General features: G+C 36.2%; 1 protein-coding gene across 2 annotated transcripts in view; it reads right to left on the bottom strand.

The window, feature by feature from the left end:
* Positions 1-351: 351 nt before the first annotated feature.
* rab11fip4a (RAB11 family interacting protein 4 (class II) a) overlaps positions 352-25,354 on the bottom strand; it is a 59,590-nt gene continuing 34,587 nt past the window's right edge. For both annotated transcript variants that reach the window (XM_051106065.1, XM_051106066.1), the window contains 12 exons: positions 17,172-17,386; positions 14,674-14,841; positions 12,923-13,057; positions 8,854-8,889; positions 7,520-7,619; positions 7,308-7,411; positions 6,504-6,644; positions 6,315-6,396; positions 5,606-5,743; positions 5,357-5,512; positions 2,131-2,274; positions 352-1,794 (listed from right to left, as the gene is read on the bottom strand). In XM_051106065.1, the coding sequence (XP_050962022.1) occupies positions 1,678-1,794; positions 2,131-2,274; positions 5,357-5,512; positions 5,606-5,743; positions 6,315-6,396; positions 6,504-6,644; positions 7,308-7,411; positions 7,520-7,619; positions 8,854-8,889; positions 12,923-13,057; positions 14,674-14,841; positions 17,172-17,386 (1,536 nt within the window). In that variant the 3' untranslated portion in view covers positions 352-1,677. The remainder of the gene's footprint in view (positions 1,795-2,130; positions 2,275-5,356; positions 5,513-5,605; positions 5,744-6,314; positions 6,397-6,503; positions 6,645-7,307; positions 7,412-7,519; positions 7,620-8,853; positions 8,890-12,922; positions 13,058-14,673; positions 14,842-17,171; positions 17,387-25,354) is intronic.

Here is a 25,354-nt window from a genome sequence, read left to right as displayed (position 1 = left end):
TGTCATGAGCCGGAAAAAAACAACAGTTCAGGCAGAGTAAGTCAAGACAAACGTTTGACATTAAAAAGTATAGAAATTGTATTATTTTTATTAAAATAAACGATCGTTTCACTAGATAAGACCCTTCTTCCTCGGCTGGGATCATTTACAACCACATTTGGGATCGTTTGAAGCCGCATTTAAACTGCCTTTTGGAAGTTCAAAATCGGGGCACCGTATCAGTCCATTATATGGAGAAAAATCCTGAAATGTTTCCCTCAAAAAAATTATTTCTTTACGACTGAAGAAAGAAAGACATGAACACTGTCGATGACAAGGGGGTGAGTAAATTATTTGTAAATTGTTGCTCTGGAAGTGGACTTCTCCTTTATAAAAAATCTTATTGACTTCAACCTTTGGAATAGTGTGTGTGTGTATTTGGATATGCATATATTTAGACAATGAATTGTTCCAATATAGACATTGACCATGATCTTAAAGGGACAGTTCACTCAAAAATTTAAATTCTGTCATTAATTACTCACCCAGATTTCCAAACCCATAAAAAACCTTTGTTCATCTTCAGAACACAAATTAAGATATTTCAGATGAAATCCGAGAGCTTTTTTGACGTGTTTGAAATGATATAAGGGTGAGTAATTAATGACAGAATTTAAATTTTTGGGTGAACTATCCCTTTAAAGTTTTAACCAAACTGTATTATGGCCATAATTTTAAGGTTTTTGAAGAAGACTTTATTATATCATAATCATTTACCTCTCACTCATTATGTATAACATCCACCTCTTTTTTGAAACTTCAGTGGACTATTTAATCCAAACAGACTTCTAAGAAAAATAAACCTTTCTTTTTCACATTTTCTAAATACTTTTCTTTCTATGCGTATATACTATATTGTACAACTGTGTCGTCTGTACTCACATTGTTCACTTGTGCTTCTCTACATGTGACCCCTCAGTCAAAAGATGCTGTTGGTCAGCACAGACCTGTTAGTTAGAAGCTGTATGATCATTTCAGTCATTAACAGCAGCGTATTTTATCGTGGGATGGACTGGCATGATTTTATTATTATTTTCACAGCAGACCTCAACGAGAACATTTAAAAGAAGTTTCCTAATCTGCTTATTATTATAGTTATACAGTCATGTCTTTCTATTGCTGTCTGTTGATTCAGTGCTGGATTGTTAAGACTTCATAGGCAAACAGCACTTTATAAAGAACTTCTTGAGGGCTGTTTAATGTTCAAATAATAATAATAAACCCCACATGCCATTGGGTGCATGTAAAGCTCTCCTATAATGTGTGATCGTGTGATATAATTCTACTCTTGTGTAGAATACAACACTGAGTTGTACATACTCAGAGGTAGTGTGTATATATATATAACTGAGAGTGAAAAGTACACTTCTACTCTAGATGTCAGTTTCATCACTTGTTTTTGTCATTTCTACAGCCTAAACGCACAGCGTGATGACATGAGCAGTGATGAAAACCGTGACCCACGTGTGTGAGACAGAGCACATGAGAGACACGATCATTTCGACAGCAACTTGCTCTGTAAATACATGATGACTTGGTGTGAGGGGCCAGAGGCGGTGCATTTTACACCCCCAACCTGAAGGGGGAGCTCTCCTCTCTGCCATGTGTGAGTCCTCTATCCGATCTCAGCTCAGGAGCCTAATGCTTGATCTCTAAAATGGAGGGGTTGTGGTCGAGGATAGCCAGGATGATCTTGTCCATGTACTGCCTTAAACGGAAGTTGATCTCCTCTTGTTCTTTCAAAGCTTCGACAAGCTGGAAGGATTGAGAGATTGACCGAATGAATGTCAAAAATGATATGGCAGTCATTTTGTACATTTTGTAGGTTCCTCTAGATAAGAACATCTGCTTATGTTCTTAATGTAAATGCAAAATGCCAACTAATGATATAAAAACTTCACTATATATTTAGGTAACATTCAGTGGTCAGTTGTAGGTTATTGAAATCCACACAAGTGGTAGAAAAATGTCAACACCCATAATACACTGGGGGTGGGAACTAATATGCAATCCCTCAACGGGACCAGGTATAGCTAGTTAGTGAGGTTCAGTATTGTGTAGGTGTCTGTACACTGTGAATGTTGTTCTCACCTCATCTCTGGAGGCATTGTCTATCTCTGCTGCCAGCGACTGGGCCTTGGTGTGACATGCAAACAGGTTTTTGGCCTCGTAAAGGCTGAGGCTGAGAATCTGTCCATTCAGATCATCGTTCTGGTCTCTGAGTTTATGGTTTTCCTGTTAGATGATTAAACACATCAGTTTGCAAATCATACTGAATGCAAGGAGGTATACCGTATACATACAGTTGAGGTCAAAAGTTTACATACACCTTGAAGAATCTGCAAAATGTTAATTATTTGACCAAAATAAAAGGGATCATGCAAAACATATATGCTTGATTCTTAATACTGTGTTGTTACCTGAATGAACCATGGCTGTATTTTTTTGTTTAGTGATAGCTGTTCATAAGTCCCTTGTTTGTCCTGAACAGTTAAACTGCCCGCTGTTCTTCAGAAAAAAAAATCTTTCAGGTCCCACAAATTCTTTGGTTTTTCAGCATTTTTGTGTATTTGAACCCTTTCAAATAATGACTGTATGATTTTGAGATCCATCTTTTCAAACTGAGGACAACTGAGGGACTCATATGCAACTATTACAGAAGATTCAAACACCCACTGATGCTCCAGAAGGAAAACCATGCATTAAGAGCTGGGGGGTGAAAACTTTTTGAATTTGAAGTTCAGGGTAAATTAACTTATTTTGTCTTCTGGGAAACATGTCAGTATCTTCTGTAGTTTCTGAATTACAGTACTAAATGAAAAAATATGATATTTAGGCAAAATAAGACAAATGTACACATCTTCATTCTGTTCAAAAGTTTACACCCCTTCTGGAGCATCAGTGAGCATTTGAATCTTCTGTAATAGTTGCATATGAGTCCCTCAGTGGTGCTCAGTGTGAAACGATGGATCTCAAAATCATACAGTCATTACTGGAAAGGATTAAAATACACAAAAATGCTGAAAAACCAAAGAATTTGTGGGACCTGAAGGATTTTTCTTTAACTGTTCAGGAAAAACAAGGGACTCATGAACAACTATCACTAAACAAAAAAAAACCACAGCTGTGGATCATTCAGGTAACAACACAGTATTAAGAATCAAGCGTATGTAAACATTTGAATGGGGTAATTTTTATAAATTCAACTATTATTTGGGCCCCTGACCACAAAACCAGTCATGAGGGTAAATTTTTTTGAAACTGAGATTTATACATCATCCGAAAGCTGATAAGCTTTCTATTGATGTACGGATTGTTATGATAGGACAATATTTGGTACAATATGCAACTATTTGAAATTCTGGAATGTGAGGGTACAAAAAAATCTAAATATTGAGAAAATCACCGTTAAAATTGTCCAAATGAAGTTCTTAGCAATGCATGTTTCTAATGAAAAATTAAGTTTTGGCCCTACTTTATTTTAAGTGGCCTTAACTACTATGTACTTAAATTGAAATTAATCATTTAATACAATGTACTTGTTGTGTACTTACATGTATTTACATTGTACTTAGATTTAAAAAAAAACCTGCATGTAATTACATCTGTAATTAATTTATGTAAACACATTTGTAATTACACTGTTGACCCATCCCTTACACCTTAACCCACCCTTAAACCTACCCATACCACCAAACCTCTCCCTAACCTTACCGATATCCTACCTAAATAGCAGCAAAAGTGTTTTGCAATACAATATGAACACATTAAGTGCATTGTACTTATTTTTTTATGCAAGTACACAGTAGTTAAGGCCACTTAATATAAAGTGGGACCAGTTTTGATATATTTACGGTAGGAAATGTACAAAATATCTTCATGGAACATGATCTTTACTTAATATCCTAGTGATTCTTGGCATAAATCGATCATTTTGACACATACAATGTATTTTTGGCTATTGCTACAAATATGCCCGTGCTACTTAAGACTGTTTTTGAGGTCCAGGGTCATATTTTTTCTTGTGGACTATTTGTAAATGTCTTTTATGTGAAATATCTTATTCAGGACAGTACTAAATAAAAAATAACATGCATTTTGTATGATCCCTCTTATTTTGGTAGAATCAACATTTTGCAGATTCTGCAAGGTGTACGTAAAACTTTTGACCTCAACTGTATGTATAATAAAGCGCAGTGGTTCTCACTAGGGGGCCTCAGCACACTTCCAAGGGAGCCACAAAATGGCTTAGTATAATTTCAAATAAGACAAAAGAAGTCTTAAAATAAGTTAAATCAGCTAAAATCAAGGCATATTTCCTATTTTAATTCAACTCTCTTTTTTCTTAAGAACCAGGATTCCCATGGCACCGAGAATTTTAAAAGTGTGACTTCCAGACCTAGAAAAGTCACAGAAAATTCTCTAATGAATGTAAATTAATTAATAAAGGCAGCGGCTATTTGCACTAAGTGCAAATAGCTATAGATTCTAGGTACATTATGTTAAAACAGCAGGATTTTCTGCTATTTATACTACTTATTGCAAATAGTGGCAATTATCTGCACCTCAGTATTGTAGTACATCATAAAACAGCATGCAGTAATAATGTATTGAGTGTAAATTATAATTTTAATTCAAATTATTAAATGGATGCTGCCTTATTGGGACAATAAATCCTTCCCTACACCTACCCAGTACTTTATTTTCAGCTTTTTGATTATCTCCTTCATTTTTATTGAAAATAAATGCCTTTCCAATGTGATATATGATTTGAAAAGGAAGGAAAAAAAAGTTTGGCAAAAAGCGGGTTCAAACTCAGGTTGATCGCATCAAAAAGACTACAGCATGTGCTTTACCATTTACGCCACTGGACCTGATGTTTGACAGTTGTCTTTTGTAATGTTGACTACTCCAATCACAAGTTGGTGGGTGGAGTTAGTGTAAATAGCCTCTGCCAACAAGGCAGGATATTCGCACTTAGTGTAAATAGAAACTCCGATTTAAAAATTGAAAGCAAGCAGCTTTGTGGTTACAGTGAATATATTTTAGATTACATGAATATATTCTTGGAGCGTGGAAGGCCTTGGAGTCAATAAGTCTGAAAACCACTGTTAAATTATTATTATATTATTATTTACAGCAATTTTAATTCACTAATTCACTTCCTTAATAGTGAATAAGCCATTTGTATGTGCTTTTTGTAGCTTGACAGCTGATGTAAAGTATACACAGAAACCATATGCTATAGTATGTATCATATAAACAATCGAACCTGATTTGCAAAAATATAGTGCATGGCCATATCTTTCCACTGTACCTGCTTAAGTCGTTTTACTTCATGCTCCAGTTCAATCTCTCGAGTCTTAGCATTGTACTCGGACAGTCCCGCGGCGCTACGGCCACGGCCGGGCTTCTCGGTCTCCAGTTTAAAGAGTTGTAGGTGCTCCAGTTCACGCCGGAGGTCCTCAATCAGCTACATGCACATGTGAATTGTGTGAGAGGTCTGGAGATTTATATTTTTGTATGTGTATAATTGTAACCCGCAATAAATATGACACTGCACTACCTCTTGCATGGCCTCTCGCTCCTTCTGGAACTCATGTCTGTTTTGCCAAAGTTTATCCATCATTTTCCTATACAGATCCATCTCATCCTTCAAACGCAAGCTTGTGTCTTCCAGTTTATCTGTCATACGTTGCTTCTCCTGTGCACAAATATACATACAAATATACATAGTGATTATTTTGGACCTCATGAAGCTTTTTTTTTTTTTTTTTTTGTGAAAACATTTTTTTTTTTTTTTTTTTTTAAATGCATTTTTCAGTCTAGTCCACAAGAGGACCTTTAATTTTTTAGCTATATCAGACAGTGACCTAGTTTTTAGCTGTATGGAAAAGCTACAGCATCAAGTCGTGCAGTTGCTCGACAATGTTTGATTCCATCTCAGAGATCAAAGCCTCACAGGCTCTGTGTCTAAATACAGGGCTGCTAATGTCATGCAGGCAGGAGCTTTCACACTCATTACACTAGCTAATGCAAGCAGCATGAAAGAGTGTGCTGTTAACACTGACAAGCACCAGGGATTTTTCACTGCCTGCTGAAATGTGTCAAAAGATGCTTCAGTGAGGTCAGAAGTGATGGTGTGAAAATGGGTGTGTGAACATGTGTCAGTGAGCGTTTAGGTGCAAGAGAGCAAATCTTTTAATTGTTATGCTGATGTATGATGTGGTTCCTGTGGTTGTGGTGACGGTCAAGGGATTTGATGCATATCTGACCTGGTCCAGTTTCTCAGTTTGAGACTTGAGTCTGCACACATTCACTTTCATCTCTGCGTTCTCCTCTTCCAGCTGCTGGACCCTGTGGGGAGAAATCATCCATTATAAAGTAACATGTTTTAAAGTCTTGAAACCTCCACATGCTTCATATACATATTACTGTGAGTTTTCTGATAGGAGACTAGGTACCTGTTACTAAGAAGTTCAATCTCAGTGCTCTTGTCTCTCTCCATCTTACTGTAGGCCTCTCTGTGTCTCTTCAGCTCCTCCTCTAAACATTGCTCTGCACGTGTCTCCTGATCTTTGATCTGCTCCTCCAGCTCATGTACCCTGATGGGTTACATGTACAAACACATTTAGGCATAAGAAAACATATACTACAGATGTATACGTTATGTTACCAAGGCTGCATTTATGTGAGCAGAATCGTAATAGAGTAAAAACATTAATATAGTGAAATATCATTACAATTTAATGTAACTGTTTTGTAATTAAATATATTTTAAAATGTAATTTATTCCTGTATTGGCAAAGCTGAATTTTCAGTGTCATTACTCCAGTCTTCCGTGTCACATGATCCTTCAGAAATCATTAGAATATGCTGATTTGACACTCAAGAAACATTTATTATTATTATTATTAATGTTCAAAACAGTCGTATTGCTTCATATTTTTTGTGAAAACCGTGCTGCGTTATTAGGACCGATAAATCAGGACAGATGAACAGAAAATTCAGAAGAACAGCATTACTTTTGTGACATTATAAATGTCTTTACTGTAATTCTAGCTCAATTATGTTGATTCTTGATGAATAAAAATATGAATTTGTCTCCAAAAACTTCTTACTGACCCCAAACTTTTGAACAGAAGTATTATTACAAATAAAGTAATAAATAACAGATGACCCATATACATAACAACAATAGATTTATCAGCATTCTCTTTATACTGTACTGTGTCTGTAACTAATATTCAGATCTCTCTCATCTTTACCTGTGAACTAGTTGTGTGTTTTCCTGTTTAAGTTTGGATTTCAGATCTCCATTTGCCAGACTGTCGTTCTCAAGCTCTGTTATCTTCTTTTCCAAATAACTCACCTGCAATAGAAATACAGAAGAGTTCATTAAAGCATTATTTGAATTTTATGTATTAGGCTTAAACAATAAACAATGTCTTCAGTGACCACATTATTATGCTTCCAGGACCTTCTCAGTGATATCAATGTCACAGGAGTCGATGCTGTCTCTGAACAGGTCTTCTGTGCTGCCCTGACTGCTGCTGAAGTTACTGTGGTGGAAGAGCTGACTGTGGGACACACAGAGAAACATATAATCAGAAAATGGAACTAAAATAGACACTTTACTATCCCATGAGGTCATGGGAGAGGATTTATGAATGGCAGTGAAGCAAGGTCATGTGACAGTATCAACATGGTGGATGCAGTACATCCAAATTCCATTCACACTACCCATATTCATACTATACCAGTCAAAAAGTAAGTTCAAATTCAAATGTAGCACCTACTCAGTATGCGATTTCGGAAACACAGTGGGTATTAAGGCAATGGGTATTAAATGAGAAGTCCACTTCCAGAACAAAATTTTACAGGTAATGTTCTCACACCCTTGTCATCCAAGATGTCTTTCTTTCTTCAGTCGTACAGAAATTATGTTTTTTGAGGAAAACATTTCAGCATTTTTCTCCATATAATGGATTCCTATGGTGCCCTGAGTTTGAATTTCCAAAATGCAGTTTAAATGCAGCTTTAAACGATCCCAAATGCGACTGTAAATGATCCGGGTCTTTTCTAGTGAAACGATTGGTTATTTTCATAAAAATGATACAATTTCTATACTTTTTAATGTCAAACGCTCGTCTTGTTTTGCTCCCCCCCGACCTCTGTTTTTGTTGCGGTTCATCTCATGTTCTCCCTTAACTTCAAAATCGTCCTATATCGCTGTTTTACCTTTTTTGTTAAGGGTGTTTAATCTTCTTTGCATGTTCACTTTGCAAAGATTGGGTCGGAACTTCTGCAGCGATGTAGGATGATTTTGAAAATACGAAAATAGTTTTTTGACATACCCCAACTGTCTTGAACCAGAATACACAAAGTTCAGGCAAAGCAAGACAAGATGAGCGTTTGAGATTAAAAAGTATTTAAATTGTTTTGGGGTTTTTTTTAGATGAAAATGATTGTTTCGCTAGATAAGACCCTTCTTCCTCGGCTGGGATCGTTTACAACTGCATTTGAGATCGTTTGAAGCCGCATTTAAACTGCATTTTGGAAGTTCAAAATCGGGGCACCATATCAGTCCATTATATGGAGAAAAATCCTGAAATGTTTTCCTCAAAAAACATAATTTCTTTACGACTTAAGAAAGAAAGACATGAACATCTTGGATGACAAGGGGGTGAAGTACATTAGCGTGAGTACATTACCTATAAATGTTTGTTCTGGAAGTGGACTTCTCCTTTAAGCCAGCAGTTTTTTATCTCATATTCCACTTTCTTGTGAAAATAGCAAAGATGAGAGACTTACCGACCAAATGCTGTACTGGAAATTTTCCGGTTTGGGCTATAAAAAGAAATGGAAAAGATGCTTGTATTAGAATAAAAAATATAAAAATAGATAGATACATAGATACATAGATAGATAGATAGATAGATAGATAGATAGATAGATTCACTATTGCCCCAAGTGGTCAAGATCATGAACTGCAGTCAGTTTGTCATGAGGTCATGAGATTACACATATAATCAGACAGCTCTGGAGGACCTCAGTAAAAATAGAATACCTGCACTCTAATTATAAACCTCTGCCTGTGTTTATATAACTGTGTGACCCACGTCACTCTTTAAAGCCCTCCTCTCATTACATCACACAGGTCTGAACTCAAACAGCTTGCCGAAATACAAGTCCGCTCTCCTGTCCTCATATCCTGCCAAGCTATCACAGCCCTGACAAAACACATTGCACCACAACAACGATGACAAAGCCAGACAATCTGCAAACCAAGGGAGATGAGGACAAATACGCTTTCAGCGTTCACGCACATCCCCTCAAAAGGGCAGTTGCACGTAGTGCTTCGTGACCTGTCATGACCTGTTAAAGTAGCTGGACATCTGTTACAAAAACAGCTATGAAAAAAAAAAAATTCTGATGGCTTTTACTCTGAACAGTCAACAGCAGATCTTTATTCAAGTCTGCCTAATGTTTTTTTAAACCCAATACTTATTAATACAATAATCCAAATGTTTGCTGATCATTACAGAGCAGGTCATATTGGTGCCAATCATGTTTTGCATGAATGCATTTCAACTTCAGCAGAGTATGCAGTGGAGGATTTGGACAAAAATGCCAGAGGATTAATAGCCAAAGGCCACAGAATGCCACATGATCTCACTTCCCCATCACACCTATTCAGACAGAGAAAAGGAAATCACACAGCTTTTACTGAACAGCCTCTCTTGCTCAGTTCCAAAAGGTAGCCACTTGCTTATGCTGCCACCTTGTTTTATTTTGGTTAATAATAATAAAAATGAAAAGGCAAACCCAGAATGCACTGCATCAATCTTGGTGAAAAAAAAAAGAATCAATTGTAGTAGATGTGATGTAGCTAAATATACATATATTTCATTTAATACTGAAAAGTATAAATAAAAATGTTCAATATCATTAGCATCACGCTAACCTCAAACACCCATTAATCCCCTTTTGTATAACAGAACTGATTAAGAATTACAACTTATAAACATTTATAAACCTTTAAACAGACCTACTTTAAGCTATCGGCCCGTATTACATCAACATATCTTTTAAAGGAGAAGTCCACTTCCAGAACAACAATTTACAAATAATTTACTCACCCCCTTGTCATCCAAGATGTCCATGTCTTTCTTTTTTCAGTCATAAAGAAATTATGTTTTTTGAGAAAACATTTTAGCATTTTTCTCCATATAATGGACTGATATGTTGCCCCGAATTTGAACTTCCAAAGTGCGGTTTAAATGCGACTTCAAATGATCCCAAATGCAGTTGTAAACAATCCCAGCCGAGACAGAAGTCTTATCTAGCGTAACGATCAGTTATTTTAATAAAAATAATACAATTTATATACTTTTTAATGCCAAATGCTCGTCTTGTCTTACTATGCTTGGACTGTATTTTCTGGTTCATGACAGTTAGGGTATGTCGAAAAACTCCCATCTCATGTTCTCCCTCAACTTCAAAATCGTCCTATATCGCTGTTTTACCTTTTTTGTTAAGGGTGTTTGATCTCCTTTGCATGTTCACTTTGCAAAGACTGGGTCGGAACTTTTGAAGCGATGTAGGATGATTTTCAAATGATTTTTGAAGTTGAGGGAGAAAATACGGTTTGAGATTTTCGACATACCCTAACTGTCTTGAACCAGAATACACAGAGTTCAGTGAGAGAAAGGCAAGACGAGCGTTTGAGATTAAAAAGTATTTAAATTTTATTTTTTTAATGAAAATAACCGATCGTTTTGCTAGATAAGACCCTTCATCCTCGGCTGGGATCATTTACAACCGCATATGGGATCGTTTGAAGCTGCATTTAAACTGCATTTTGGAAGTTCAAACTCAGGGCACCATATCAGTCCATTATATGGAGAAAAAATGCTTAAATGTTTTCCTCAAAAAACATAATTTCTTCACGACTGAAGAAAGACATGAACATCTTGGATGACAAGGGGGTGAGTAAATTATTTGTGAATCTTTGTTTTGGAAGTGGACTTCCCCTTTAAACAATTGACCCTTCCTCTGCTATTTGATTGATAGGCGATCTGACCAATCATAACGCAGAATCTGCCATTTTGTCCAACAAACCATTAATGTTGGTCGATTAGAACTTGAAAAATGATGTGTTTTTATGTATTTTTATGGTTGAAACAACTCCTTTTGATGTTCATTCATGTTTATTTTGTGCTATAATAACTAGTAAAGAGGAAAAAAGATCGGTTCAAAAAGCTTATACTTTATTTCATATGAAAAGTAGCCTGCTTTGTCTTCTTAGTAGCGCGTTTTCAACTTCCTCTGTGCTACGCAATGTATTTTTCAGTGTGTGAGTGTGAAAGCGCTATCAAAATTGGGCAGGTGCTGTTGCACTCTATTAAAGTCAATAGAGTGTTTTCACGATGTGCCATCAATCGGCCATTTTGGCCATACCGAACGTAAACAAAGCCACTGAACTGAATGAAACTTGCATATTTAGCTGATTATTGCTGCTGAAAATGGTCAATTATTGTAATGTTTTGGGCTGTACTAATTGGTCGGACAAGGAAAAACATTTGGAGTACTACAGACTGCTGAAAGTTATAACAAATCAAGGAGAAGAGTGCAAAAAACTGTCTGAGGAACAAAAGGCGTTTGTGGTTGGCCAAACTGAACCAGGATTTCCAGAGCAAAAATCTCGACATTTGTGTTTGTTCTCATCATTTCCAGTCAGGTAGGTGAAATATTAGGCTAATATCTTAATTAATACTGCTCGTACATGTCTTTACCACCTATTAACTTTAGTTTGTCAAACTATTGCGCCCTTTCCTGCGTGCTAAATTGTTCTCTATATGTTTAAGCAACTTCCACACATTTTTTTTTCAGTGGTTTAGACAAAATGAACAGAACAACATATTCAGTAGTACATTAACTGTGCAATCAATGCTGTTGTTCCAATTATGGCTGTGCATGCAGGTAACTGACCAAATTGTGCAAAACCTCTATTGTGTCTATTGCCTATTGGTGTGCTGTCTCTATACTTCTAAAATAACTCATGTAGTCCCATGATGGTTAAGAAGGCAGCTGTAGGATGTAGTGAGGCAGCCCACTAGGTTTGGAGATAGAGGATCTGTGTCTGTAGTATAATATCTCTGTGTGTCAGCAGCAGAGGTGGAAACCTCATAATCCCATGATGCTTTAAATCTTGTTACAGATGAAAGATTGCAGTGTCACTCTCCTGAAGTGCCAAATTTGTTGGGTGTCCACATAATAACAAAAGGATTATTTCAGCAGTTTTCATCAAATTCCACCACACACACACCCACTTAAACACCCCAGGCTTTTCTTGAGGGGCTCAGTTTTCCCTCACTGTCTGATAACATTCACAAAGATTAGTAAACCCTTGACTGGAACACTGTTGCTATGGTAACAGCTCCTCTGATGAAACCCATCTCCCGATAAAGCTTCTGACAGACCGGGGTGATTAAAGAGACTCATAAAAATATATCTAGCTTTACCTAGAGTGAACCGAGACATAAAGGATCCTCTCAGAAGTGCAGTGCTATGCCATTTAATATGAACTATAGATGCTGCAAAGTTAAGGGCACTAAAGAAAGCATTCAGACTGAGACATGGACATGCAATCACTGATTTAGGAAAGACATCCTTCAGCATAAAATGGCTCCAGAAAGAAAAACATTTTTACTTCTGGCGACAGTATTTGGGCTTCAAAAAAGTTTTTGTCTTAATGAAAAGAAAAAAACGTGTAAGAAACTCCTACTGGCTTTTTGTTGAGTTTTACGCTACAAGTACTACAAGTTGGACTACAAGTAACATGCCATAATCTTACATTTCAAAGTCTGTCATCTCTTACCTGTTAGCTTTGAGGTTCTTGAGTCTTGCCTCTAGGTCATTGAGCAGGTTGACTTTCTTGCAGCACTGAGAGCAGTAAACATCCAGAAGCTCACTGTTGTACAGGTGCCTGATCTTCTGAGGGGTCTGGCCAGCACTGGAAACACCATCAACTCATAATCAATACTGGCAGTAGAAGACTTCAGATTTTACTTGCTCACTATATTTAATAAAATAATATGGTGAGATATTTCAAACTTTGCATAGTTGGAAAAAGACGTCTAATGATATGTTATTGATTTCATGATGAGGTAATTATTTTTGATTCAACCAGAATCACATGCAGCACAAATGAGAACAGCTAACGATACAAAGCTCCCACTCCCATGCCAAATCTGTTTCATAATTATTGGCTGTTATGATTTTATGTTTAACAATGAGATGATTAATGGCTGTCAAAAGCATTTATGCAAGAGAGTCAGAATTATAAATAACTACTATGTATTAGTAATATTCTTAGTGACTCTCATGAAAATATATCCAGGTCATATTTCAACCTCAAAAAATATTCAATTAAATTGTGAAAATGTGGAAACATTTTTTTTTTTGCATTTTAGAAGAACATTTTAAGTACACCCAATTATCACTATCATAGTGCACTTTCTTCTTTCTGTCTTTCTTTCTTGGGGCAAAAAATTATAATTAAGCCAAATATCATTTCTTATTTCTTTATTTTGTTTTGTTTTGGCTTAGACTTATTCATATCTGGTTTCATACCTTTACATACATGTAAATTAAACAGAATACCGTAAATGACAGTGAATAACATCATACACTGCCAGTCAAAAGTTAGGGTTTTTAATCTTTTTTTTAAAGAATACTCTTATGCTAAACAAACCTGCATTTACTTGATCAAAAATACAGAAAATAAACATTGAAATATTTTTACTGTATAAAATAATGGTTTTCTAGTTTAATATATTTTAAAATATAATTTATTTCTGTGATGCAAAGCTGAATTTTCATTAGTCATTACTCCAGTTTCCAGTGTCACGTGATCCTTCAGAAATTATTCTAATAGGCAGATTTATTACTTTTATTATCAATGTTGAAAACAGTTGTGCTGCTTAATATTTTTTTGGAACCTGCGATTCTTTTCAGGATTCTTTGATGAATAAAAAGTCAAAAAGAACAGCATTTATTTAATATAGAAATCTTTTCTAACAATACAAGTCTTTACTAACACTTTTTATCAACTGACCACATCCTTGCTAAATATAAAAATATTAATTTGCTTTCAAAAAAGAAAGAATAAAAATGTACTGACCACAAACTTTAAATGGTAGTTTATATTGTTACAAAATATTTCTATTCAAATAAATGCTGTTCTTTTTAACTTTTTATTTATTAAAGAATCCTGTATCACAGGTTCCAATAAAATATTAAGCAGCACAACTGTTTTCAACACTGTTAATAAATCAGCATATTAAAATGATTTCTGAAGGATCATGTGACACTGAAGACTGGAGTAACGATGCTGAAAATTCAGCTTTGAACACAGGAATAAATTACATTTTAAAATATATTCACATAGAAAACATTTCTTTTACATTGAAATAATATTTCACAATATTACTGTTTTTTTCTGGATTTTTGATTAAATAAATGCAGGCTTGATGAGCAGAAGAAAATTCTTAAAAAAAAAAACATTTGAATGGCAGTGTATGTCAGAATTTTTTGGTGAGAGGTGTGCAGTGAAGGGAGCTAGTTAACCTGGAGGGCAGAGAAGAGCCCAAGTCAGAGAAACCATTGGTACGTGTGTCATCATCAGGGATGGGGCTGCTGGGAGTGAAGTCCACATCTTCTCCCTCTCCATAGTCCTCAAACTGCTCCTCCACTGAGATTACTGAAGCCGCTGCTGACGACACCATCTGACCACAGCTAAAACCAAACAGACAGGTTGCAGGTGTCACTTTATGTACTAATTATTAGTTACTTAGTTTTTATTTTATTTGGGACCGGTTTCAAAGACAGGGCTTAGCTTAAGCCAGGATTAGGCCATAGTTCATTTAGGACATTTAAGTAATTTTTATAATCATGCCTTAGGAAAAAAAAAAACATTACTGGTGTGCATCCTGAGACAAAACATAGGCACTAATATATTTTAAAGTGCTCCTATTATGTCTTTTCAAATATGACCTTTCATGCAGTGTGTCATGTGAACATAAACTATCTGCAAAGTTGTGATCTGCAAAGCCGACAGTGCAATGATAAATAAAGTTATTGTCTATCAAAAGAAAACAATCGGCTCACAATCACCTCAACGAGTCGTCAGGAATTTGAATCTTTTTGAGAAACACATTTGCATAATGCCCATGTTCTACGTCGCAAACAACTTGCCCGCCCACAAACACAGTAAAATTTCTATGTGGTTTACGTCATGTCGAGAAGACGCTGTATCTTTAAATTTGTTTTATATTCACTTCCAAAAGATGAATCTACAAAGATTAATTTTTTCTAGCGGCATATTTTCTAGCGATCGTTCAAAATACGTAGTTGTGTATGTTGTGTTGTGTAATAAACCTGCACATGCCTTGCTAACCGGCTAAATCACGCTTCTGTAGTTCTGTTGTTCAGCTGTGGGCCCACTGTAGTCTAAAGATGAATGATTGATGCAGCCTGACTGTCTGTCTGTCTCATTAGTTGGAGTAATGACAGATGATGGCGCAAGAAGCTGCTTTCACACCAAATGCGGAGAACGCTCCGCTATAATATACCCATTCATTTCAATTGCTTGCGCTGTGCGAAGACGGCTTGTTTCTGTGTTGACCAAAGCTCACGCAAGACGCACACGCCGTGTTCAAATTAGTTGAACTTTAGCCGCTGCCCTCTGAAGGGCTGCACTGAGCCCAGCGGACTTTTCGTGTTTGATGTGAAAGCCGCCTTAATGCATTTTACAACATAGGGGTGTGCCCGGTTCGCTTACATAAGCAAATTGCGAGCACTTTCCACGGTAGACCATGCTAACCGATCAGCCACTTCAACTGTTTTAGTGTAAGACTTTGTTTCGAATTGTTATGGTAAAATCGATGCCATCTTTTCTAAGTATTGACAAGTCTCCAGGGCTGTCATTTAGTTAAGGCGATATGCGTTTAGTTTTCGACACACGCTGTACGCGGTAGACCGATCATGAAGGACTGCCTCATCTGACCAATCACAGCAGTGAGGGCTCACGGAAAGGAGGGGTTTAGAGAGACTGATTCTTCGAACTGCTTCGCACGAGTCGTTTACAAATCATTTAGAAATGAGGTAAAATTAAATCTATTTTTGGAGAAAACTAAAGTGTTTTTTGACCTTGCATACATGAAAACCTGTTTTAGGAGACTCATAAAACAATATTAGCAACCTTTAAAATTGCATAATAGGAGCACTTTAAGATCAGTCAGTCATCGGTTATTTTTTATTAAAAAAAAACAATTTAAATACTTTTTAATCTCAAACGCACGTCTTGCCTTTCTCTCCCTGAACTCTGTGTATTCTGGCTCAAGACAGTTAGGGTATGTCGAAAAACTCCAATCGTATTTTCTCCCTCAACTTCAAAAGTCATTTCAAAATCATCCTACATCACTGCAGAAGTACCGACCCAGTCTTTGCAAAGTAAACATGCAAAGAAGATCAAACATCTTTAACAAAAAAGGTAAAACAGTGATATAGGACGATTTTGAAGTTGAAGGAAAACATGAGATGGGAGTTTTTCGCCATACCTGTCATGAACTGGAAAAAAACAGTCCAGGCAGAATAAGACAAGATAAGCATTTGACATTAAAAAGTACATAAACTGTATTATTTTTATTAAAATAACTGATCCGTTATGCTAGGTAAGACCCTTCTTTCTCTTTCTCTTCTTTGGGATCGTTTGAAGCCGCATTTAAACTGCATTTTGGAAGTTCAAAATTGGGGCACCATATCAGTCCATTATATGGAGAAAAATCCTCAAATGTTTTCCTCAGAAAACTTAATTTCTTTACGACTGAAGAAAGAAAGACATGAACATCTTGGATGACAAGGGGTGAGTACATTATATGTTAACCTGTGTTTTGGAAGTGGACTTTAAGCCTTGTCTGTGAAATTGGGGTTAATGTAATTACTTACAATAATTATTGCTACATTTTAACTAAAATTTTGGCAACATGTATTTTGTTTCTTAAGCTTAAATAATGTTAAAACAACAACAACAACAACAACAAAACATAATGATCCATGATGCTGACTTGTTTCCATGTAGAAAGAGTCCACCCAGTCCTTCTTCTTTATCATGACGCCCTCCTTCCGAAGATTCAGACCCAGCCCCGCTGTCTCCTGCACTGTCCATGTCTGATTCCTGCACGTCCCGTCCGCCCATTCCTTCCTCATCAGAATACAGCTGGCACTCTGGGTACGGCCGCGTGCACACAATGATCGGGGGTCCCAGACTCCCCTCCCCGTGCTGCAAAGAGATATAACAGAAAACCTGTTGAATAAAGTCATACTGCTCAAAAATCAAATGCAAAAGCAAAACTAGGCTGGATTACTCTGACTCACTATGTGGTCTCTTCATACACAGAACTTACTGAGGTGAAATAAGAACTTAAGACGACCTTTCTCAGAGACACACAAAAGTTGGGTCAAAGGTTATGGAAACTTTGCTCATTAACCCTAGAAGACACAAATGACGCCCAGAAAGGACAAAGGTCATCGTGGTGAACTGGTGTGAGACATTTCTATTGACTAGCGAATAGTGAGTCTAACAAAGAAGAAAAGGATGAGGATTTAGACTGACAGAAATGGTCAACTATTCTTCATTTAATTCATAGCACAGTGAACATTTCTCAGTATTCACTCTTATAAGGTTTAATTTTTGTTTAATCTATTCTGTCCTACAACAAGTGCAGTTCAAAATAGCAAGTTACTTATTAAAATTCATGTCACATCTCAATGGCAGGAGGACAATGGGAATCAGCTGATGTTGCCCAGTGGCTCATTTTTATTTGCACAGACAGAGCAGAATAACTATCACACTGTGGAAGATTGTTAAATAAATGCTAAATGTTTATATAATTTTAAGTACATACATATCTGACACATTCTGTCTGTCTAATATGAAAGTTTATTTATATTTGCATCTACGTGTCTTGAGAGATACTGTATTATTAAAGCTGAGAGTTATGGTGAGTCATTAAGTCTTTATTGCATTCTGGGGATCTACAGCATACACCAATGTGATTTAAAATGATTTCACATCTTAGCTCATCCCTCATACTGCAAATGATCATAATGCAATGCTGCAATAAAACCATCTCCGATACTTTAAGATGACATGAAAAATCACTCATTTTAAAATAAATAGCCATAAATTGCTAGTTTGTCATACAGTAGTCTCAGCCTTACGTCCACGTCTAAACGTCTCATGCATATGGCACACAAAATTGGAAACTCTTCAAGAGTTTCAGATGAGAAGTCATAATCTGATTGGTTGAATTCTACCAAATTTCACGTTCTTTAACGTTCCGCCTGGAAACAAAGATGCCATGTCGCCAAACCCCTCATGGAGGAGGAAAGCTGTCACGTTTACAGCTGTGACAATGAGTGCTTATAAGTATCAACTTCAACCTGGATTTTCAAAAGTATGTGAAATATGTAAAGTTTGCAGCATAGACTCTTTAAAATATGTCCAAGCGTTTTACACAGCGGTCTGTTATTGTGAGGACATTTCATGCCCCTAAACATGACGCAGCAGAAAACGACACGTGATTGGTTGCTTTACCTGTCAGTCAAATGGCCTCTTGGGCGGTCCTTTGTCATTCAAAGCAGCCAAGGTTCGCAAGACTAGTCATACAGTGACCCCAAATGTATATGACCACTTTTAAATTAAGTTTATTTTTTTTTCTGCAATTTTAATGCACAGATAAAATATCAAACAATTTAAATGACCATCGGTTCCCATCTGTTCCCATCCTGCAAGCGCAAACCATCTTTTGGCGTTAAAATTCTCCTGTCAGGTTTTACAAAACACACCCAGTGAAGAATTAGCACAGAAAAGGCATGGACACAGATATTTTTGCGCCTAACCTTATTGAATAAGCATATGTAGGTGTTTCACTTTCAGACGCAAAATTTATGGGAGCAGACACAATGCGATTTACTAACGTTTGCGCTTGTCAAATTACTGGCATTTGGGCCATTATTTAACACCCAAAAAAGCATGTCTTAAACTATTTTGCGCTTAAAATGGCTGCAAATATTGTTGCTAGGAGGAAGAAGATTTTTTCCACATGTATTAATTTATTTGGAATGCCAGAAGAACACATTATCCGAACATATCGTTCACCAAGACATGTTATTTTTAAAATGTGACAAAAATATATTACTTGATGTAACTGTAGTTTTACTACTAATAATAAAAGTATTATTAAAATGTATTTACCAAAAGAAAAATTACCTACCGGAATTTATTTACTAGAAAAATGTAAATACACAACACAAAGCATTTCTGAAGAAGTAAATAAATAAATACATTTGTACGGCAGGGGGCACTACAAATAAAATATATATTTTTTAAAATATAAAATTAGTTAACTAAAGAGGCTTTTGATTATTATAGTTTGTTGAAACCATTAAAATCCAGAAAAGGAATTGGTTAAAAAAAACAAAAAAACAAAAATGAATTCAAGAAAAAAATAAAACGCATTTCATAAAGCCTTAAAATGTAGTGTTTTTTTTTTTTGTTTGTTTGTTTTTTTCAATTTTAATAAATTGCTGTTAAATTGTGTAAGTTTCATGATTTCAATTCATTATACATGCTTTTTTATTTTGATGCTCATATTTTTTATTTTAACCATTAAATCAGAGTCTAGAAAAATGGAAACAGAAAAAAAAACAAATCCAGAAAAATTAACATGGAAAATGGAATTTTGGAACAAAACAAAAACAGAATTTGTATTTTGTTAAAAAATTAAATGGATTTAGACATACATCTAATTCTACTAGGGATCTCTACTACACTCTCTATATTACTACTGCTTGATTAGCACAGGAATGTAATAGTCAGCTGCTCTACTCTCCTTTGATCCCTCGCTCTTTATGCTAAGCCTTTATGCTAAACCATATTTCCCCTCTTCCTTATTTTAGGCTTCTCCTTTTCTTTACTCAGTAATAGACAATGCATTTCCTTCAACCGCAAATTCAGCATTTACCTGACAGCATTTCATTCACATCAGAGTGTATCTCGGTGAGTGTGACGGTGTGCTAGCGTGTATCTGAAGTGACCCCTCTCACATTCACACCTCAGTGAGCCCGTTACCTTCTTTTGTAGGTCACACACGATATTCGCTCACCTCTCCACTCACACCACATGGCAGATCTAAGAAGTCAGATCTATACTGAAAAAAAATCTGGTGTAGGATATACTTGAATGACTGAAACATACTCCAATAATCTTACACCATGTACTGATTATGAAAATCTGCAGCAACCTGCAGTATAACAAGCATATATATCCAGTCCTTAAACTAGTCTTGTGCATTTATTAAAAAGGCTTTGAAGAAAAAGCCTCTAGATTATGCCTACAGAAAGAAAACATAACGGCCGGCCGCAGGAGTAAACATCACAGGTCTAGTCGCGAATATGAGTAAAACTTTGATTCTTCCCACATGGCTGGATCTTTGGAGATAAGAGCGGAGGAGCAGATTACTGATGACTGATATCTGCATAGTCTTAATGTGAAGCTTTGACAGCATAATAGAGGTTCTCCCTGCTGAGCAGCGACTGTGATGAATGCAGCCCTATCAGATACACTCTGACTGCAGTAATGTAAGAGGAGATGCCGGGGTCTCCTGCAGTGAGAGCCCAGATAAATGAGCTATAAACTAAGACCCTTTTTGGTCCAACCCGACCTGAATCTGCCAGCCCCCCTTAGACAGCACCGTCTGGAATGCCTAGACTTTGCATTCATTATTTACACTCTACTACTGACAGACTCTTTTTAATGTTAGGCATTCATACACAAACCTACTTCACATCATTCTATAAACCCAAAAATCCTACACACACATCACATATAGTTATATGTATTTGACTGATAAAAGCAGGTAAGAAATTGCTATTATCTTCTAACTCACCATTATATTCACACTTAAAAATGGGGTGTTTTTGCGGTGATGCCATAGAAGAACAATTTTTAGTTCCCCAAAGAAAGTGTCAGTGAACAGTTCTTAAAAGAACCATTTTGAAAAATTTTAAAAATCTACAGAATCTTTTTCCACTATAAAGAACCTTTTTCGCATTTGAAAGGTTCCATGAATGTTTAGGTTCTTCATGGAACCACTGAGGACAATAAAGAACCTTTATTTTCAATGGTGTTGATTTTATGTAACTTACAATAAATACCAATGAAGGCAGCTTCACTTTAACGCAGTTGTTTTAAAATTTAGTTTGACTTTACAAAATTACAAGTATCAGAATTGTATTTTAACGTTTCAGCTTACTGTTGAAAATCAAAGCAGGGCCAGTTTGCAGACTTTGCTTTTTGCTGATTTTTAAGGTTAACATGATGGACTAATACTGTCATGCTGCAGTACTGCTGATCCACCCGTATCCCAGCGTTTTATGCATTATTGCTGAGTATGGACTAAGTTGCATCAAAGCTTAAATACAGCTAACATTTAAAATTCAAACATGGGAAGAGCTCAAATACACCCACTAATGTGTCCACATTGCTTACAGTGGGCTGAGTTGGACAGATGATCATCATTAAAAAGCCAGTGACTCCGCTCTGGACTATGCAGCCAGATATTGATTCAAAAACACGGTGATGTCCATGCCGAGTCATTGCTGCTGTATTTTTGCAGAGTGTAAGTGGGATTCTGTCGATGGTTATTGTGTAATCAAACACGCTTTTATGTGTCATTACCGAGCAACAGCAATATCCTTTTATTACTTGGCTTAAAGGGACAGTACAGTAATTAAAGTTCTGTCATCAAGAGAGTGAATAAATTGAATGAAATTGCCAGAAAGTACACTATCGTAATAATAATTACTTTTCTTCAGCAAGGATGTATTACACCGATTAGAAACATTGCAAAAAGAATCCTATGCCATAATTTATTTAAAATAAATTTATTTTATACTAAGCATACTTCAAATCCATTAACATACACTACCAAATGAAAAGTTTTTAAAAAGATTTTTAATGTTTTTTAAAGACGTCTCTTCTGCTCACCAAGCCTGCATTTATTTGATCCAAAGTACGGCAAAAACAGTAACATTTTGAAATATTTTGCTATTTAAAATAACTGTTTTCTATTTGAATATATTTTAAAATGTAATTTATTCCTGTGATTTCAAAGCTGAATTTTTAGCATCATTACTCCAGTCACATGATTCTTCAGAAATCATTTTAATATTATGATTTGCTGCTCAAAAAACACTTACTATTATTATTTTTATTATTATGTTGAAAACAGCTGAGCAGAATTTTTTCAAGTTTCTTTGATGAATAGAAAGATCAGAAGAACAGCATTTATCTGAAATAGAAAACTTTTGTAACATTATAAATGTCTTTATCATCACTGCTAAATAAAAGTATTATTTCTAAAATTTCTTTCCCAAAAAATATTATTATCCAAGCTTTTGAATGGTATAGTGTGTAATGTTACAAAAGCTTTATTCTGATATTTGGATCTTTCTATTCATCAAAGAATCCTGAAAAAAAGTGTACTCAACCGTTTTAAATATTGATGACAATAATAATAATAACAGTAATAAATGTTTCTTGAACAGCAAATCAGCATAATAGAATGAAGACTGGAGTAGTGATGTTAAATGAAAATGTAGCTTTGATCACAGAAATAAATTACATTTTATAATATATTCAAATAGAAAACATTTTTTTAAAATAGTAACAATATTTCAAAATTTTACTGTTTTTGCTGTACCAATAAATCCAATAAATCCAGCCATGGTGAGCAGAAGAGACATTTTTCAAAAACAAAAAAAAATCTAACCCTAAATTTTTGAATGGTAGTGGATTAAACACGTTCGATGCGACAATTTCTTTGTCTCAGAGCCCGAAAACATTCAAATGCAAAACATATCCCAAGCTCTCTGATCTATTAATAATAGAGAAGTTTTTGTCTGTGAGAATATGCATGCAGAAATGCACCTCAATATCTCAGTCACACACATTATTCGATTATTTTCCTCAGTGAAAGCCGAGCAAGCATTTTTTTTTTTGTAATGTTTAGATGTGGTTTGATTCTTCTCTTTAAATCTGAAGAAGAACAGCACTTCTTTACAGATTTGCCATTTTAAGATGACAGCAACCCACACAAACAAACAAACACAACACTCAATTCTGGCTAGCGGCCAAAGTGCACCATCATATTCAGAGCCTTTTCAAGTGCAGCTCACAAGAAATGTCAAGTGCGCACACAAACATGACAGAAAAACCTCTCAAAATTTCTCATGACAACAGCGATTCACTACCACACACAGTACTAACTGTTGTTTTTTTTAGATTTTTGGACATTTCAGACCAACCCAAATCTATAGAAAATACAGCAACAACCTCAAAACAACATGTACAAACTATCTATTTAAACCCTATATATTGTAATAGCTTTACCTTTAGCATTACTGTTTGTGGCTAGTGATCCTAACGAACCTGCAAGCTAGCTAAGCTCAAATATATTAGTACACTGAAGTATAACTGTCAATTATGTTACTGAAGTGACAACAGAAACATGCTAGCGGGGGACATGCAAGCTTGCTGCTCATTTTCTCTATCAACTGCGCTTGGCTGGTTTTGTTTGAGATCTCAGTGGAAATGCAGCTGGATAGCTGGCCATCTCGCTGCCTACACAGTCAGCAGACAAAAGACAGCGTGGATTTACCGGGAGCCATGAGTCATAATCCAGCTCTCGGGGCTCTAAAACTGTCTGTCGCCCTTCTTTGGATGGTATCAAAGCAAAACACCTTTGAACCCTTTATTGACCTTGAAAATGGTAACCCAACAAACACACAGAAAGGCCAACCTCAACTGCAGTTACACAATCAATACTGCAGGGGAACTTGGATAAGCAAATTACCGTATTATTCCACAGCATGTGTAGGCGTCCCTTTAAAAGCAAGACATGTCGAGACGAGTGGAAATATGGCTCTCAATTTAGCTGCTCTAAAATCCGAGCACAATCATAAAAGTGTACCACTGACTTCAGAAGGTCAGTCACTAAATGTTCATCCAACCCTCTGCCTTGGCAGAGATCTCAGAGCAATAGTCTGGATGCACCTGATTATTGGGTTTTAGAGTGTCCAAACTGCAATTAACCTCTTGTCCCAACTATAACACTGAATTATATCTTTTGCTGGGCTTTGCATTATGACGTCCATGAAATGGTAGTGCAGATAGTCATGCACAGATTCTCTGCTGCCCACGCAATAACAACCAGGCCTGATACAGCATTTCATAACGGGTCGATATCTAAAGTTGTCAGACCAGCTGCTAAATGACTAATCTTAAACGCAGTAGACAGGAGAACAGGATTGACTTATGTTCAGTACCTGCTTATACAGGATTATCTTATACTGTATGAGGGTGGATAATATTAAAGCAAGCAAATGTTAGAATAAAAGTTCTAAAATTCTATAAAAAATGCTAAGCAGCTATATTAGGGGTGGCCGATATACCAATAGACGCGGTTCACCAGTAGAAATGAGTCAATCAGTAGAGATTTTCGACTATCATCTCTATCGCGGTTAATTGCTCACGTGACCTTGCTGTGCTACATGGTCACAAAAACGTATAGTTCGCACACATTTTTAAGCATTGCGGTTTAAAAACAAGTGATTTTAAGCAGTTCAGATGCAATCAGCAGCAAAAGAGAACTCATTTCTCTATATGTGTGTGCTGTCTGCGGGATTGTTTCTGAGCGCTGTCAAAGAGGCGTACGCATGTGAAGATGGTGTTCATAAAGTACTGGGCCGAGCTATAGGACTTCAGTGGTTAAATACACACACTTGTATGTGTCAAAATGCCTGTTTTTGCAAGTATCCTTGTAAACACAGTAATTTAGGTCTTAAAGGGGTCATCGGATGCAAAATTCACTTTTACATGTTTGAACATAAATGTGTGTTGGCAGTGTGTGTACACAACCACCCTGTAACGATAAAAAAATCCACCCAGTTGTATTTTTTAGTCTCTATAAATAATATCCCCTTTTTCAAATCAGGCTATTTTCAGCTTCTTGGGTGTATGACGTCACACAGACCAAGGCCGCTCCCACAATAGTTGACTGACATGGCCACCTTACCTTAGACCCGCCCCGAATGAACTGTAAACAGTCCGACATTGTTTTGACGCCTGAGCAGGGAAAGACAAGTGTGTCTCCTAAGTGACTGAGGTGTTCTGTTGCTGGAAGCA

The sequence above is a fragment of the Labeo rohita genome, chromosome 3 (genome assembly GCF_022985175.1).
Source record: "Labeo rohita strain BAU-BD-2019 chromosome 3, IGBB_LRoh.1.0, whole genome shotgun sequence".
NCBI classification, from domain to species: Eukaryota; Metazoa; Chordata; class Actinopteri; order Cypriniformes; family Cyprinidae; genus Labeo; species Labeo rohita.
Note: the sequence above shows the minus strand (reverse complement) of the source record. Positions and strands in the feature narration are given on the sequence as shown.